Source organism: Pinus tabuliformis, chromosome 7 (assembly GCF_031772625.1).
Source record: "Pinus tabuliformis cultivar Carrire ecotype Pingquan chromosome 7, CPIR1, whole genome shotgun sequence".
NCBI lineage: Eukaryota > Viridiplantae > Streptophyta > Pinopsida > Pinales > Pinaceae > Pinus > Pinus tabuliformis.
In genome coordinates, this window is record NC_142293.1 from 1,937,344,848 (window position 1) to 1,937,363,839 (window position 18,992).

An 18,992-nucleotide genomic window follows, 5' to 3' on the forward strand; every position below is an offset into this window, starting at 1 on the left:
ATGGCAATGGAAGCACTTGATCTTGCTCAGATCCTTCTTCTTCTCACCCTTCTGACTGGACTCGGCCTCTCCTTAGCCCTTCTTGCCCTTGGCTCTGCTACCTTTGCCTGCCAAGGCAAAGTTCTCCTCGTCCTCTGTTGGAGCTTCTCTACCAGCTCTCATTCCTCTCTGGATTTCTTCTTGAACACAATCACTCCATAACCTTTCCCAACTGGGAATATTCTCTCTGCCACTTACTGCATCCTGGAAACTATACCAAGACTTATGAAGTCCCAAAAGCACAAGACTCACAAGGTCACTGTCTACTCTTTGAAAAATATGTGATGATAGGCTTTCCTTTGCTCATCTAGATAATTCTTAGCTTCTCGTTGAGATCAAGCTTCCTGGCATCACTGGAACCCTAATACAGATCGAAGATAGCTTTAAACATCTCATAATATTTTGTCTTCTTCTCATGGAGATGATGAATAATATGATCTCTAATCCTCTCAAGAATGATCCTCCTCGCCTTGGTGTCATTCTTGTTATGCCAGATCAACTATTGGGCATCTTGAGGTGGAGCTATTGCTTGCTTCACAAACTCAAGCACTTCATTATCTTCCAACACTACTAAGATCCACTCCTTCCATGAGCAAAAAATCGAGGAACCCCCTAAACTGTGATCTGGCCTTAGTCCTTGGAACGTCATACTGCTACCCAAAGAACTACTCCTCTCCAAACTCTAGCGCAAGCCTTCTGCTTGATTTGCGTTGTCCACTAATTGGTCAATCGGGTGTTGGTCTTTATACTGGTCTTTGCTTTGATACCATGTTAAATTGCCACAAAAACTCTGCAACTACTTAGTGAATTATTGAAACTGAAATCTAGTTAACTTTCACCAAGATACAGAGCTTCTTAACAACTTACAAGAAGCGTAATAAAAACACAGAGATAAAGACACATCACACAAATATTGACAAACTTGTATTCTTAAGAAACCCAACAGGGAAAACATGCTTGCTTGATGTGGCTATTTTATTGATTGTTCTTGAGAACTGGGATCTATTACAAAGCAATTTGTCCCTCTTGAGAAATCCTTTTGCTTCTCACACAAATCTCAGCTGATACAATTGATATTGGCTAGCCTAGATCCTACTTGATCTCGGCCCTCTAGCACACACAATTGTTCCTCTGCTGCCTCCTTGACTTGCTCTGCAAACCCTGTTGTCTTGCTTCAATTCTGCTCCTCCTTCCTTGTGCACTTAGCCTCCTTATTCCTTGTGCTAATCTCCTATTTCCTAGCACACTTTTGGCCCTATTTCTTAGTGCACTTGAGCTCCTATTTTTTAGGACCCCAGCTCCACACAACTTGCACAACCAATTCTCCTAAATTCTAGCGCACTTGTGCTCCTATTCTTTAGGACACAATTCTTGCACTCCACAATCAAGGCTCTCTCACACTAACTCATGAGCTTTGTCTTGTCACAAACCTTTGTGCACAAAACAATTGTATTTTACTTGTGCCTTCGTCCTCTCTTTTATAGATTTGATCCATGCTAAATTAGGCTAGTTCAAATTTAGAACTCGAGTTGTGATAGCAAGTTAACTAAGAGTGTTACTCGCTCTCCTTCCAATCATTACTCAAGGTGTTAACTCATGCTCTCTCCAATCAACACTAGAGATCTAACTCGCTCTTCCTTCAATCAAGACTGAAGACTAACTCGCTCTAACTGAACTGCTAACTACCACCTCGTTTTGTAGTCAAACTGATGAAGACTCCACTTAACTGAAGCTCCAACTCTACGCATGCTAACTTGATGATTATTCCAATAAACTGGAAATAACTCATCCTAACTGAAGTCTAACTCATGAGGACAACTCGAGGTCTTCATTGGCTAAGGCACAAGCCAGAAGACCTTGTTCGCTACATTTTCAACAGGCCTCAAGGGAGGTCTCACTGTACTAGGGCTAAATATTAACCCCCCTGGTAAGGTGAGAGAACAGATTTACAGTCAAGATTAATCAATCTTCCAGATCACCCCTTATCCATACTAAATGCCCAAAGCAAACAAGCACCCAATTGCAAAATATCAAAGTACATTTTGAATAGTAGCCCACCTTCATCCAAAAGTAAATGTCGGATGGTGAGAGGCACATGGGTCATGCAAATGGCAAAGGCACATGGCATATCATTGTCAAATAGTGGCTGTCAGGGACTGCTGGTTAGCTAGTTGTCCAACTGGCTATCAAATGTAGGAGAAAAGTTTTCTCCTATGGGGTTACCCATTTTGGTGGGTAACACATCCAATAGCCATATTCTTCTTGATCATTCTAGGGCTTGAGGGTGGCCCCAAAATGAGATATTGCTTGCTGGTTTCTGTATTTTTTTGCAGATTTGCAGGTATTAGGTTACAGGACAGCCAGAAATTTCTACATTTCTAGCCACATACCAAGGTATTTATCAAGGTATTCCATCTCAACATTCATAAAGTCTCTTCACAATCAAACTTTGTGACATTTTCAAGGCATATCTATTCTCAGTTTGAGTGTTTTTTTTGTTGGTATGCATAATTTTGCAATAAAATATCATTTTCAGATTAGCAAGTTTCATCAACTAACTCCTAGACTCCATCACCCAAGAGGAATTACAAGGCACTAGTATATTAACTTTGTGGTGGAGAAATTTGTGAATGCGGGGGAGTCTCTCATGGCTTTACAGGAGTTGACGTAAAGAGTGGGGACTCATGCTGAGGTGACAGTGAGCACTTGTCCTAAGTGGTGCCACTGTAGCATCTTGTCGGAAACTTGTCCTAAGTGGTGCCACTGTAGCATCTTGTCGGACCTTAGCAAGATTGCTAAGTAACAACCACCACTGCCATTCACTGAGATATCATCAAGGGAAAATCTTTGCAATGAATATGTGATGTTTCCTCCTAAAAAACAATCCTATTCACTTTAAATAGTTGAAAAATTATTATTCTAGGTTCCCACCATGCCAACGTCACTTCAAAATGAACCTCATCTAGTGTGGCCAGAGGCAATGGCATACTACATAAAATCCTTACACCAAGGAAAGAATCTCCAAGTGCGCTAATTAAATCAAATGCTTCCTGCATACCACTGGCACTTTGCATCTCTTCTTCATCTGTAAGGTATTTCTAGCTTCATTCCTTGCATGCATGCCATCCATCTAACAGTGATTGGATGTTGATATATTATGATGCAAATAAGATTTTCAATCTATTTCCAGGCAGCTTCATAGTATGCCTTTACAGTGCGTTTCGGTTTAACTACAACATCTTTCCCATCAAAACAATGTTCATATTATTGTGTCAATCCAACAGATTAGACATATCCCAATGAATAATAATGTGGCAACCGACACAGTCCATAGCAAATGAGAAACCTGAATGTCCAACAGAGACTCCATGCATGGACTAGTCTGTCTGACTTTCAACATTTTTAATCTTGGGTGTTGATGATCATGCAACTGGTTATACTGTACTTCCAAATGAAATTAAAGAATGTAAGGACTTAGAGCTGTCATGGCAATCAAGCCCTGCAAGCATACCATCATGCATTCAATGCAGATCTCATATAGTCATAACCTCTTGAATTATAAGAAAAACTTTTCTTCACCTACTCTGCGGGAATACTGAGAACTTTGTAAAGCCAATGGAACATTGCTGATATAATCTCTGAAAAGGTGGGTTCATACTTCATTTGCTGGCTGCGAGTCTTCTCGTCATCTTTAAAACTTTTTTCTTATACCCATTAAAATAGTGGGTAACAGGACCCACAAGTAGACCCCGTGACTTCGGGAATGCATAATAAACCCTTCTCCATTACTCTCTTCCATCATTTCATTCATCTTTGAGTAGAATTTTTTTTGTCAGTAGTGGGAAGGTTGGTTTCATTGTTGCATTTCGAGGAAGGCAAATTTATGGAGAACTTGGGGGAGAGGTCAAAGGCTGCCATAGTCACATTTTAATGTGGCTAATACGTAGAAAGCTATTGTATTTTTGTGGGATGTTTTCTTCTCCTACTCTTTTCCATTCCTTCTTCTCAGTCAGTCTTTACAGGTGAAAATTTTGTTTCTCATGTGATGTAAGCTGTCGCTTTTTATTCTCATGATAGTGGTCATAGTGGCCAATTGTGTGCAAGTGTGTGACAAAACTTGAGGACGCAAGAGGGGGTAGAACAATTAAATTGATATGTATGCATGATTTTCATGAGGGAAAACCTTACTCCAATTGATATACAAATGTGTGGGGACATATTTGTGGGATGTTGTGGAGTGATGATTATTGCCGCACAATATAGTAGGTCAAGTGAGAGAACTCACCGAGCAAGGGCCAAACCCTGTGGCAACAATGAGGAAAGGTTGCCACTGTCACCTCAGCAACCTTTCTCCTCCTATTTAGTGGGATTTGAACCATAAGAAATGCTTCCCTATGCCACCAACAAGGTATTCTAATTTTATGGCTCAAGGTGAGTTATTTTGGAGGTCTAAGGATAGGTAGAGAGCTTGGCAAGGCCTGAGATGACCAAGATATTCAAAGCTATGGTTCAAGTTCTCTAGGGTTAGACCTATCACAAGGCTGCTATAAGTTAGGGCTTGAGTAATGTTCAATATTAGGGCTTGCAAGATTTTGCTTCTATATAGTTTATATGAGTTAACCTACAATTTAGAGCCATCCTATGCAATAAAACAGCTCTTTACAAACAAATTTGCCCTTAAAACCCTAGTAGTTGCGCTAGTTGTCTATGAGAGAGAGGGTTAAAGGGAAGTTTATTTGGTTTTAAGATTGATCAACACACTTATAGACTAGTGCCTTAACCTACAAGGGCAAATGGAGTCTTAATGGAGCTAAATGCCAACGAAGGACCTTGATGGAGCAAGGGGGGATGCACTAAGGCATCCATTTGTAAAACACTAGCTACTATTCTAGTGAGGGAAGAAATTAATTATAAGGTATGCATACTAGGAGTTTCCCTATAGGCTATTAAGAAGACAATTCTAATAGACACTTTATCATATTTTTTCAATTTTCAAACGAATTCAAAATGCTATTTATCTTAGAGTTAGAATCTAGATCTAAGAAGTAAGAAATAGGCAAGTTAAGTATATGATCAATACCCCATTGTGCCAAATCAAAATGATACATTAAAAACGAGTTAGCACAATACAGATCCAAGCTTAATAAGATATTGCAAAGAAAATGAACTTAAATCTAGCAAACTAGATTAAAGATCAAACCAGTAGAGCCCTAGGTTTCAAAAAAACGAAAAAATAAAAGGGAAAAATGAAGATTTTTTTGGGTTTCTTGGTTGAAGATGATAGACGATGGCTATGGGGTCACTACACAAAATCTAGGTGAGGTTCAAGGTTTAATATGAGACAATGTTGAAGGCACCAAGGAGGATTGTCTCTCAAACATTGGCTACGGCCACTAGGTCTTCTCAAGAATGGATGAGGGGATTGATACTCTAAAATTCCTCTCAAATATTGGCCAAGGCAAGTGGGAAGAGCCATAGGACATCCAACATCAATACAATGGAACAATTCTTCAATGGTCAAAGGGGGAAGGCAAGAAGACTATACCTTGATTTACCCTTCCAAGTGGAGCAAGGTACCCTTCTTTGGCCTTGTAGTAGCTTTGTCCTCCAACAAACCTTATAAAATATTAAAATTCCTTAGTCTAACCCTTGAAAAATATCAAACCATCACTTAAAATACAATAAGTAGGCATAAAAAACCCTCAAAACCCGTCAATAGAAGAGTGCCCCACTATATGCTCTAACAACCCACGCATGTGGAAATCAAGTGGTCTAAATGCACAATACTTTTCATGCAGCAATTTCAGCAGCACCATAACTAGGTCAAGTTTTATCTGATTTTCTATTATAAACCCATTTCTAAAATCTCGTGGCCATGGTGTTGATTTGTAAGAATTTTGGATATGTCAAAAGATAATTGCCCCTAAAGCTAGCCACCCTAATTCTCTAACCATCCACATGTGTGAGAATATACCTCCAATTAAGCATCTGTGTCCTCTAGAAAGTCCATGTGGTACATAAGGATGATGTGGAATCCTTATCATTGCCTGACACACTATCACGCATCCTAATGTGGTAGCACAATTCCCAATCAAGTACACATTCCAAGAAAAATGGCACAAATTCCAATGTCAATAGATATGGCCAAATACAAGTACATTAATCCTAATGCTACATTACAAATCTCAACACAGTGTCACATATTTGTCATAGATCTCAATGCAAGGCAGCCACTTATGGTAGTAGGTTCAACTTCTTGTGTGCCATTAGGTGGTATATCCTCGATGATTTATTCCATTACAACATAATAAAGGTTAGTTATGTATTGATGTATAGATCTTATATTTTTTATCATCTAGCTTTCAAGAGCTAGGCGTTTTAGGTATAGAAGCCTTTAAAGAGGGAGCTTAGCATTGAACTAACTTTCCTCAGCTTTGCTTCTAACTACTCCCTTTTGCCTTTTTTCTTTAAGTTTTCATAATCATTGAACAGGTTCCTTTTCTTTAAATATTCATAGACAACCATGGGACGAAGGACAATGGCCTCATAGTGAGGTGACACTCACTCAAGCTTTACATTTTATTGACTTTTAACTTTATTGGCTCTCCACCTCCTAGCCTTTTTGGCTTTAACGATTTAGGCTTTTCTCTGTTTAGGCCTTCTTGGTGATATTTGATAAGTCAAACAATGAAAGGGGATATCTTTTTATGGATAGGATGGAGTAAAGTGGTGAAGCAAAAAGTGTTAAGCATGGTTGGGATGTGGAAGACACTAACTTAATGTTAATTTTAGGATAACAATGGTATGTTCTATGCTTAAGAGCAATTTACTTCAATTTTCTTTATTAGCGCAATATCATATCCAGTATAGCAATCACATCGACATGATAGTAAAATGCAGATAGAACATAAACAATAACAGTAGAAGACAAGCCAACACAAGAGGACACAAGATATGGCACCAGCCAGGGACAAACCCTAATGTGGGGAAACCCTTGATCAATTCTTCTTATAATTCTTCAAAAGTTCAGCAGAGAGAAAGAGTACAATTTACAATATTCACTTGCCCAAACTGATTAGTCAAAACAGCAAAAACAGAAAGCCCTAACCAGAAAGTCAACGTTGGTCAACAGGGCTGAAATTGACCTCCAAAATAGCTCGGTCAACCTTGGTCAACTCGGCCTCCAACAGCAAGATAATGCAGCCCAAAACAGTCTGAAAATAACCAGTCAAATCTGGTCAACAAAAGTCAACGCAGCAACCTGAATTAGGGCAATCAACGCTAGTCAACGCAGGGGTCAAACTGCCTCGATTTTTGTGCCCAAAACAGTGATCTGCCCAAACAAAAGTCTCCCTCACAAAACCGAAGTCAAATAGGGTCAATGTTGGTCAAAGTTAGCCTCCTGAAATTTCGGTCAAATCTGGTCAACGCAGCAGCTAGAAAAGACAGTCTTCCTTTCACATGTGTGGAGAGAGAGAGGCCCAGAAATCCGTACCCAATCAAGATGAGAGAGAGAAAGATGAATGAGATGAGATGCCAAAATGAGGAGGAGGCACCTTGTATTTATATGCAAAGTTGAAGGCTAGAGGATGCTAATTTGATGGTTGGCCGACCTTGCCAATTTGTCCATAATCAAAATAAATTCATAAATTCATTTGTACATGTCAGAATGGGATGATCTTTAGATCAATCCTACACCTCTTGAATAGAGGAATCCAAGAAAAATATCAGCTACCTCATAAGCGCTGTGCAAAGTTATGTTTGGCCCTAGTTGCCAAATTTAACATTTTATTGACTTTTAACTATATTGGCTCTCCACCTCCTAGCATTTTTGGCTTTAATGATTTAGGCTTTTTTCCGTTTAGACCTTCTTGGTGATATTTGATAAGTCAAACAATGAAAGGGGATAGCTTTTTATGGATGGGATGGAGTAAAGTGGGGAAGCAAAAAGTGTTAAGCATGGTTGGGATGTGGAAGACACTACCTTAACCAATTTCCCTGTAGTACAAATTGAACCGAGAAATGATGACACTTCTAGACAAAAAACATGTCCTTGAAGGTACAATGAGGCAAATAATACGACTTTAATGATAGGAAGTGTCATTGGATCTCATTTAAAGTTTACCACTTTCATGTCAAGACCCAAAAGTTATAACACCACATCCAAGTAAAAACACCAATGCATGGAATATCAAGATATAGCATGATAAAGCCAAATTGTACCATCATTTGTCAATCTAAGAGGTGAGGGTGGAGCATTTGATATACCACAACTAAGCTAGCTTAATGATATGAATGTAGGAGAAACTAAGAGAACTATCTGGGTCTAGAGAGTCTGAGAAAGCATGCTCATGAAATCAGCAAGAGTACATACTACATCCTTGTGAAGATGTCTCAAAGGTAGTTAACCATTGGGGAATAACAGGTATTTTTATGGAATGCCACACCAAATGATGGTTGAACCTTCTAGACCATATGTCCTTTTTGTGGAGCAAAATAAGACTACATGAGGACCATTGAAAATAAATATCATCACTGCTGTAACATTCTTTATTTTTGATAAGTTAGTTTTTATTTATAAAAGAGGGTATGAAAAAAATATAGAATAAAAAATGAAAATGAAAAATGAAAAATAAAAAAAGAGATGAAATGAAACCCCATCAAAAGAAAATCAAAATTTGTACAAGTGAGCTAATTTAAATGCCACTTCAAAGGAATAAATTACATTGTAATAAATTAAGGTTTTGTGTGCAGCTTGTTTAAATGCCACAACCTGTTGTTTTGATTTGAATCATATAGTTTAATCATGATCAAATCATTTAAATTTATGTTTTAGATTAGTGAATAAGTTCACCAAATTGTTTAATCTTGGTAGAACATCATTAGATAGGATAGAATAGAATAAATGATGGCCTAACATGCTCAAAATTTGGCCAAATGATGTATTAGATTAGGGTTACAAAGAAATTAGGCAAAGAATTGGTTGCTAGTCCAAATGCGCCAAAATTTAGATTAAGATTGGTTTGATTAGGACTTAATTACCTCTTAAAGGTGATTAATTTTTGTATAAATAAAACTTTATGATGTTTTAACCAAAGTCATAAAACGAAAAAGGAAATTTGTCGTGAAGCGCTAACGAGCCGATACCTTTGGACGGTGATCCTCTTCCCCGCCCAGATCAATGGTGGGGAAGCCATTTCGCACCCCCTTCGACCGTTGCACGATAACGGCAAGGGGGTGGTTTGAAAAGTGGTTTCCCTCATGGAGGGCCCATTGCAACGTGTCACTCCCTCCTTACTTCTCATTACCACTTACCACTACCCCCCCCTCCAAAATCCGCTCATCCCACTTCATTCATATGTCATCCCGCCAACGGTTATCTTCGTTTCCCGTGCCTTCCATCCACTAATCCTTTCACTCCACGTGTCCATATTCATTACATTCCTATCTGCCTATCCGTTTCTTCCAGTCGTTACCAGCTTCCCATTGGCCATAAATGAATATCCTCCCATTCGGTAACGGTTTCCTTTTAATGGTTATACATTTCCCGTTATAAATAAACCCCTCATCCCCTTTGCGTGATTTCCCTGGCTTTGTTTTTATTTCTGATTCACAGGTTTCCAAAGCTCGACTGCTCCTTGCGCCTACTTTGCAGCATAACCAGATTTACCATCAGAACAAAACCTCCTCTTTGTTAGGTATTCTTACTCCTAGCCTTCTGTTATTTCTTCCACCATTTTTGCAAATAATGGCACCAAAAAGAAAGGACCAGCCCTCTGGTAGTAAAACCTCATCGCAGGAAAATCCCAAAGTCACTGATACCCTAGACCTTGACCACATTCCCTTAGCTGACCAATTTTTCAAAATTGCAGACACAGAGTGCAAATTCGATATGTTCGAATTGCACCATTGGTTAAAACAGACTTATCAGGACTCAGAAGATGAAATTAACTTATGGGAATCTTTATTGCCCATGTTCATGTTTCCTCAGACCCATCCATTTCCTGACTTAGTCATGTGGTGTCAAGCTAAGTACAATCCCCTATAGAGAACTGTGGTAGCTTAGAATGGAGACATTTTGATATCTATCACCCCTAAAACCATCAATAAAATGCTTCTTATCCCTGAGAATGATTCCCTTAGCTTTTTCTCCACTGTTGTCCTAATGGATCTATACCATAAGCTCACTTCCCCCAAAGAGCTCAAATTTTTGAGATCTTTCTTCCAGAAGATGTTGAACTTCCTAAAAAGAACCCTCCTTATCCAGCATCCATGTTCCCTGAGAGAGCTAAACATATAATTTCTTTAGTTTCTTGCTTGTTAGGTTACCAAACAGATCAATGGGTAGATGAATCTATTCTAGGTTATCTATCCATCTTCTCCAAAGAACACAAACCAGCTTTCATGTATAATTACAATCAATTTTTGGCTAAAAGTATGCATGAACAATTAATGAAAATCACTACTGAAGGAGTATTCAAATATTCTTTTGTATTAGTGCATATGATCCTTTTTCAACAAGGAGACATGTTGCCTATAACTTTACACAAGCAGGATGATCAGCAAGTAAGTCAATCAGTCACACAGTGGACTTCATTGATCAGGAGGAACTCAACTGAGTTCAAATTTTCAAATTTCATTGATTGTTTTATTCATCTAGTTGCACAGATTCTCAGCAGTCAGAGTGAGCCTAGAATCAGTGCAGAAATTAAAAGAATTCTGCACCTAAGTGACCAAGCTAAGACAGGAGACTGATATCTTTACCAGAATTACACAGAAATTAGGGTGTATGGCTGTGAACTAGCTCCATACAAATTGCCTAAATATGTTCCAATGAGAATTTTCTCTCTAGAATATATAAGGCAAATGATCAATATGGATGAGCTACATTTTATTTCAAGGAAGAGGAAATCTTAGTTCAAAATCAAGTCCCAAGTGGGATCATTTATTTACAATACCAGATCAGTAGGCATTGAAGCAGACTCAATCCTCAGACAGATGGGATTCCAACCAAGTTTCACCTGGTCTTATGACCCATTTAGTATAATCTCCAACTTAAGGGTGGAACTCAAAACCACACCTTACAATCATACTCCAAGACCAGAGATTGAAAAGTACAGAAATCAACAGTGGGAGGAGAACACACTTCAGGAAGCAGAAGAACAGACTTTACCTCCTTCTACCCTCTAGACTCCCACTTCTCAAAGCAGGCAAGAAAAGAGGCCAAGAGAAGAATCTTCATCTTCAGCAAAGGGTGCAAAGGAATTCGTTATTTATCAGAAGAAATCAAAGACTGACTCCAAAGGTACTACTATTCAAGGTCAGAAAGAGCCTATAATCATCAATTTGGATGATTCACAAGTTTCTACAGGGTCAAAAGAAAATGTAATCACCACTCCATCCTCCTCTTCAGTTTCACAGAATTTGTTGGAGATCACCTAGTCTGCAGGAGTAAGTGAGCAAGAGGAGCCAAACATCTTCACCAATTTCCTTGAAATTAAACAGAAGAATGAATCTCTGAAGGCAAATGTCTATGCTCAATTTTGGAAACAGACATCCACTTCACAACACATGTTATTGACAGCCTTTGACAGTGAAAAAGGCAAGATGCAAATGGCATTCCTACAAGCTCAAGTGCCATTTCCAAAGGCTTCTTCAGACTACAAGAAGACCATATTTTCCTTTGATGCCAACCAAATACACCCAATCGACCAGATGGACATGCACAGACAGTCTGGTGAGATGCTTTTCTCCACCATGACTAACACTGCTATGGCATTATCAAAATTAAGGACAGCTCTTTCAAATGTGCAGTCACAATTAAAAATAGAAAAGATATCCTCTCTGGCAAAGGATAACAGGGTAAAATCATTAAGACTTAGTAATCAAAATTGTGTATGATCCCACTGATGTTAAAGTTGCAGAGGACATTATCAAAAAGGAAGAATCTGCTCAAGTAGCCATAGCTCCAATTACAGCTATACCCATTACAGTGTCAAGGACAGCAGGGGAATCGACATCGGCAACAGCAAAGTCTACATCAACAGCAGGTGATTTAAACAAAGTCATACAGGAGTTGTCTCTCCAAAGACAGGAAAATGAAAGGCTTCACAAGAAATTCAAAAATCTGGAGACACAGAAGATTAAGAATGATACACTTTATGTTGAAGAGATGCAAAAGTCCCACAAATTGACAAGAAGGATTGAAGAGTTGGAGAATGAGTCAAGCTATAACAGAAGAGTGGCCCTCCATACATATTATTTTTGAACAGGAAGAGCTCATTAATAAATGCCAGACAGTTATTGAAGAAGTCAGAACTCCTTAAGGATAAACCAAGTGAAGCTACAAACATGATTAAAGTGCTCAATAAAAAACCAAGGCCGAATTAGAAGAGATTCAGATTGTTGACAGGACAGAAACTATTCTAGAGATTAAGAAGGTTTTGCAGAAAAAGAATCTCATGACTCAGTTAGAGACAAAATGCCAGACCTTGAAAATCATTGTCCAAAGGTTTCATTTCAAGTTTAACTTACTCAACCAAAGAGGACTGCCAGATTAGTGGCACCAAATGACAGGTTAATCAGTTTGGAGGAATATTGTCAAAATCTTTATGCAATTGCAACTGATAAAGCTAAATTTGCAGGTATTAAGGGTCACCTTACAGGGAAGGAATTCTTAGAGGCTTTGAATTTTGATTTAATAATCAAGCATGAAATCAAACATATCTTTGTTAATAAGCCTACTTTTGAAAAGTATACCGAGGTTGATGAAGTCTACAGAAAATTGGTTAATCTTTCTATACCAAGTGAAGATAGATGGGATCACTTGTGTGAAATCATCGAGTAACTTTCATCACCAACTGACAGACAGCAAGGCAGCACTTTTTGGGGACCAGATCATCAACAAATTCCTTGAAGATAGTGCCAGCAACTCAGCAGTTTTAGAATTCCTATATTTTTGTACTATTTTGTATTTTTGTTAAAGAATGTCTCTAGAAGATCTTTCATTTTGTATAAATAACTCTTCCTTCAAGTTATTAAGGGTTGAACCCTTGGATGAGCTTTCAAAGCAGAATTGTAACTGAACTAGAGATTTGCTTCAAATTAATGAAAGGATTCTGGATTTGCCTCAAATAGTTTGTCTTCTTGTAAGTTTTTCTTATGTGTTCATTTCATTATGTTTTTCTTCATGTATTTAAGTCTTTATGCAGAAATTTGGGTAAGATCAAACTGAATATCAGTCCATCTTAAATCCCCTGTGAAGTTATAAACAATAATTAGAGATTAGTTTATAAAACTATTTGTTATTATAAACTCCTCTATATCTATAAATTGTCACACCCGTCTGCATGAGATTAAATACATTTTGTTGAGCAGGTAAACAATTAAATATTCAGTTTGAATATTTAGTAAGTTGTAATTCTTTAATACTATGTTATTCATTCAATTAAAATCAATTAACTATTTGAAGACAAATAAACAACCCTTTCACTTTATTTGGCAATTGTTAAAGTTTAAGCACTTGTTTTCAAACTGTTCATAACATTGGTCATCCAAAAACTTTAAAACAAACAAAACATTTTAGATGCTCTGCCACGATTAATTAACCTAGAATCATGTCAGAGGACAACATCATATTCTTATGGCTCTAGTTCATGACAGAAATTGTGTTTCATGTTGTTTTTCCAGTACTTTCATTCTATCTTTCTGCACATGTTCAAGATTGCATAGAAGATTCTGGGTAAGAATAGATTGAGTATCAATCTTTCTAAAATCCCCTACAAAATTGTAATCATTTAAAGAGATCAGTTTATTGGACTATTTGTCTGAGATAGCTCCTCTACATATTTACTAATTCTTGCCTTCTATCATTCTCTGCAATGTGTTTTGTTGGGCTATAGAAGTTTTCTACACGCATCCAAATTTGCCTGATTGATTAAGTATTCAGTTTGACTGCTTAATTATCAGGAATATCCTTATATTCTTCTGTCAAATTCTTTATAAATCATGTTATTTTGTCAGACTAGAAGCTGACACTTTGAGCAAGGACTCTGTAAGAGGGGCCTTTATTCATGAACAGAGATTGGGTAATCATTAGCAACCACCCAAACTAAATCATAAATCTAGCCATTGTGCTTCATAGGTTGTTGTTCAATCACAGTGAATAGCGTTAGACAATGTCTCGTAATAATTGAGGGAGCCCCCTCTAGTTCAAGGGCCAGCTTGAACCTAAAGGCTGGTTGAGTTGGTTTCTCGGCGTAGTTTTTGCAGCCAAGAACTACCTACGAGAAACAGGTACAACAATCACTATGAAATTGCCAAAGACCATTTATTGCAATAGAAATTCTTTTCACACAATGTAGTGGAGCAAACACATTAGAGGCAACTCATACATCTTATCCTTGGAATGCATCTTCAGTTCCATAACAACAAGATTATTCCAAACGAGGAGCCAATTTTAGGGGCCCTAGTACTGTTGAGAAATGGACAAATCACCAACAAAATTTTGCATCAAGTTATGGCCTTTCAAGAAGGATTGCATGGGCCAACAAGAGTACCAGACATCCAAAGAGATGCTAATAAGGAAGATGCAAGGAAGGAAGCAGAACCAAAGCCCTCATCCATTGTAAAGGTGTCCTAAACTGAAGTGGAAGATTTCGATCTAATTCAGGAATTGAATAAAGCATCAACAGGCCACAAAGTTATGCTAGACAAAGTGAGGTTCGCAAAGGATCTCAACAAGGAGAACAAAATAAATATTATAAAAATCATCTGTTTGAGCAAGTACAATATTCAATCCTTTAATCTTATTCTAATTATTAGCACCCAAGAACAGATCTAAAAGGGCAAAGGATGAGGCAGAACTTAGAAGAAGCTAACATTGCAAACAATGAAGTAGTAGATGTGTCATATATAATGTGTTAGTGATTTTGAACCTTGATTCTTCGGATCACCTACTTATTATTTAGTAGATGGTATGAGTATTTCATGCATCGATAGATGTTTTACACTTTCCTAGTGCAATGTAAATGCCTTCAATCTTTTGGGCCCAAAAACAAATGTATTTTGAATTCTACATCTTGTTCAGTCTGTCAATTTATTCTCTTTGCACAAGTTTTCGTGTTGAGTTTTCTAAGTTGTTGAGCAACGAGTCAATTCAAAATGATTGTCTTGCCAAGTCATTCCTTGAGTTGTAGGACGTATCATGTTATGTTCCTCGTTATGCATAACCTACCACAGAGAAGGAAGTCCAGAATTGTAGTACTTCCCTACCTTGGATGATCGATTTTCTCTTTTTCTTCTGGAAACAAAAACTAATTAAGAGAGTCCATTCCTTTTTAATTTTGAGGTTTGTCATCTTGTTTTGTACTCATTTTGGAATTGAACCTATAGGACAGTAATATTTGGGTTGGAACACGAGCAATCTAAGACTATAATGTTGTGCCACTGAAATATACCCCAATATTGATTAGTTTTTTTATAGTTTTATAATTTTTGTCATTTCTACATCAAAACGTTGTGAAGATATTGAAGCAAAAATTAAAGAATATGATGTTTTTACTTTAGTTTTAATATTATTTAGATAAAATTGAAAATGTGTGTAAACTGTACTTTCAACTTCCTCCTACTATTTTGGTCTTGGAGTAAGATCTAAAACTAATTGCACTTTGAAGTTTCAACTTTCTCTTACTATAATCTTTGGTCTTGATCTAAAACTAATTGTGATTATCAAATGGCTCATCTTCATCAGACTTAAGGAGACAGGTTAAAGGCCCAGATCCAAAAGTATCTTCTAGAGTGAAAATCGGCCCCATATTGACCACTAGCTAGTCATTTCAGGGGGCATAATTCTCCTTTAATAAAAATGATGAGTCAACCCAGATTGGCTGATAGTAGCCAGTAATGACTTACCCCACAACTGAGTTATGATATGTTTTGCAACCTACTGGAAAAAAATAACAATACAAATAAATATCATTTTTGTTAAAATAATAATAATAATAATTGTTTTTTGTTGGGTGTGGAGCCTGATTATCTTCTCTATTCAGAGGTATTGCCACGTTGGAACCCAGTGCCTAACTGGGTGGCAACGTCGTCCGTTTAATTGCCGCCAGGGGAGTCCAGGTGGAGGCGACGACGATTTTATGAGCTCCCCTTAGTGGGGGTTCAGGGGCAGCGCCCCCAAAGCTAAAAATAGATGTAAAATTGCCTTGTAAAATATTGTAATTCCGTAGTCAATCTGGGTCGTTCATTAGGGGGATGATCTGACAGTAGAAGTTATGTTAATTTAGGGTTTTTTTCCCTAGAAAGCAACCCTCGGTTTATATGAGGGAATTGTATTGTCGCTGTGTATATGTATTCTAAGCAAGAAAGAGAGAGGAGGTTGTGTGAAAGCAAAGAATGAATTACAACAGATCTGTCGTAAATTGTATCTCTTCATTTTACTGGATAATATAAAGGAAGTACAGTTTGTTTCTCCGTAGACATAACTCGAATGGTGTGAACCACGTATATCTATGTCTCTCTTGTTTTATGTGTTTTCTATGTTTGTATCTTTGCAATATTTTATGTGTACCATTGCTCTGTAATATATAATTTTCTAACACTTTTCAATGCATGTGTCTAATTACTAATTATTATTTCCCAAAAAAAAGCGAGAGATGTAGCTATCCGTGAGAGTTCCAACTGAAGCTGTCAGTACTCAGAATTCCAGCAGAAGAAAAACTTTACTCAAGTTGGAGTGAGCAAGAAGAGGCAAAACCACTCAAAATTTTCCTCCATTGAACAAATCCGACTTTTTTCCTAAAAGACGAAGCTGATCTATTTTTCCCGTGTTTCAAGTAAACATTAATGGTGCTATCCGTACTTATTTGACAATTAGCAATTAACAACAATTTTCAGTTTTTTTCCACGATAAAAAGGACTAAATAAATAATCCTGGACCATATAGCTTTTCACACTAGTACGACATTAAATTTTCATTTCTAAAACAGAGTCAAGGAAATCATCTTTAATTTATTTTACCTGTTCAGCTTCAAGAAGATCTCTCTTAATTTCCCTATGGCAGCTACGGCAGATTTTACGTGATAAATATATTAGTATTCTTATGTGACCTAATAGGCAAGCAAACAGGGAAGGGAACGATCTGCTTAGTTTTAACCGAAAGTTTAAAATAACAAATAATTCATTAAGGCGGTGACATTAAAAACAAATGCATTCATTCTCGTTAATTCCCGGAAAAACAATGAAAGCAAAATTTAGCAGAACATAAAATTAAATTAAAGCGTCAATTAAAATCTGAAGACTGACTGTGTAGAGAGGAGAGGTATGATTTCGAACAGAACGAGCTGGAGAAGGTTGCAGGAGAAGGCGAAAACAATGCTGAAGAGGATCTGGACGAGAGCCCGTTTCTCTTCGTATTCTTTGTACAATTTGCGGTTGAGGAACCAGAGGCCCGTCCATCCCAGAGCTGCCAGCGATCCCAACACTACAATTCCTTCGCATATTGCCCATCCCCGTCCCATGTCCACAATAACAGGTTTCGAGTTCAAATTCTGGCTCCCCGACACACATAGTATCTCACTAAATGCCTAAATAACCTCCCATTCTTCTCTTAGCATCTTCCTCGCTGCATCATTTCATCTCATTTACTTCTTACCACACGACCCGCGATACCAGCGATCCCAACACTACAATTCCTTCGTCTCATTTACTTCTTACCACACAACCCGCGATACCAGCGATCCCAACACTACAATTCCTTCGTCTCATTTACTTCTTACCACACAACCCGCGATACCAGCGATCCAAACACTACAATTCCTTCGCATATTGCCCATCCCTGTCCCATGTCCACAATAAAAGGTTTCGAGTTCAAATTCTGGCTCCCCGACACACATAGTATCTCACTAAACGCCTAAATACCCTCCCATCCTTCTCTTAGCTTCTTCCTCCCTGCGTCATTTCATCTCCTTTACTTCTTACCACACAACCCGCGATGTGTAATTCAGAGGTTGGAAAAGATGACATAAATATGTTTCACACACAGTGTTGAGGTATTAAGAGATGGGGCGTACAACCTAAGGGTATGGGGATATAGATTTAGCTTGAATACGCATATTTAGGTACGGGGACCATTCTTGACATTGATTAAATTATGATATAGTAAATATAGGGATTTTGGTGCCTCACACGATAAATATGAAGTTTATTAAGTTTATTTATTATAAGTTTATTAAACTCAATAATCATTATTATTAAGAACTTAAGTGGATGAACTAGTACATGACATTAAAGTCGAAAATCTTAAGAATTTTATGATTATCATTTCAGTTTCGATGTATCATAATGGGTCCTAATTAATTTTTACAGTTTTTTACATTGAAACATTATGTTATCCTAAGTTTTTATTTGTAGATTTCTCTGCACAAGTTTGCATAGTTCAACAATGAAAGACAACCAGATCGGGAGCGCGGCAGTTGAGTGGCGGTGTGCTGGTAAAGTCGTCCAACCAGAGAACGCGATGGTGGTCTGCAGCCTATAAGCTTAACACAAGTGCGTATCAATGACCAATACATGTCGTCTCTTCCGCTCCCATGCCACATCTCTTTGCGCCAGCCTTTCCATGAAAAATCCTCGCTAGTCCCCCGCTCTTCTCAAACCATGACACCTAACGGAACAGAGTTTTGCATGTTTTTCGCTTAATCCCGCTTCACATTCCACCGGCTGGCATTCTGTCTGGGGTTCTCCTCCCCAAGAGGAGCCCCTTCTACGAACACCGCTACCTCATCCTTGTGTATCTTTTCGCAGAATTCGGCTTTTTGCAATCCTGTACTCCTTGACTCGTTTTCTCTCTGGACATGTTGTTCTTCGTCCCTGTGTTCCTTTCGCAGAGGCATGCCATTTCGGCTATTGATCTTTTATCTAACAATCCTGTGCTCCTGGCCTCGTTT

General features: G+C 37.9%; 1 protein-coding gene across 3 annotated transcripts in view; it reads right to left on the minus strand.

The window, feature by feature from the left end:
* Nucleotides 1-18,052, minus strand: part of LOC149256230 (GPCR-type G protein COLD1-like) — a 402,810-nt gene extending 384,758 nt beyond the window's left edge. For 2 of the 3 annotated variants that reach the window (XR_016267270.1, XM_089460701.1), the window contains exon 1: nt 17,350-18,052. Coding sequence is in view for 2 of the 3 variants with exons in the window: in XM_089460701.1 (XP_089316827.1) it covers nt 17,350-17,564 (215 nt within the window). In the remaining variant the exon portion in view is untranslated. The remainder of the gene's footprint in view (nt 1-17,349) is intronic. The other variant, XM_089460700.1, reaches the window with a different exon arrangement.
* Nucleotides 18,053-18,992: the final 940 nt, after the last annotated feature.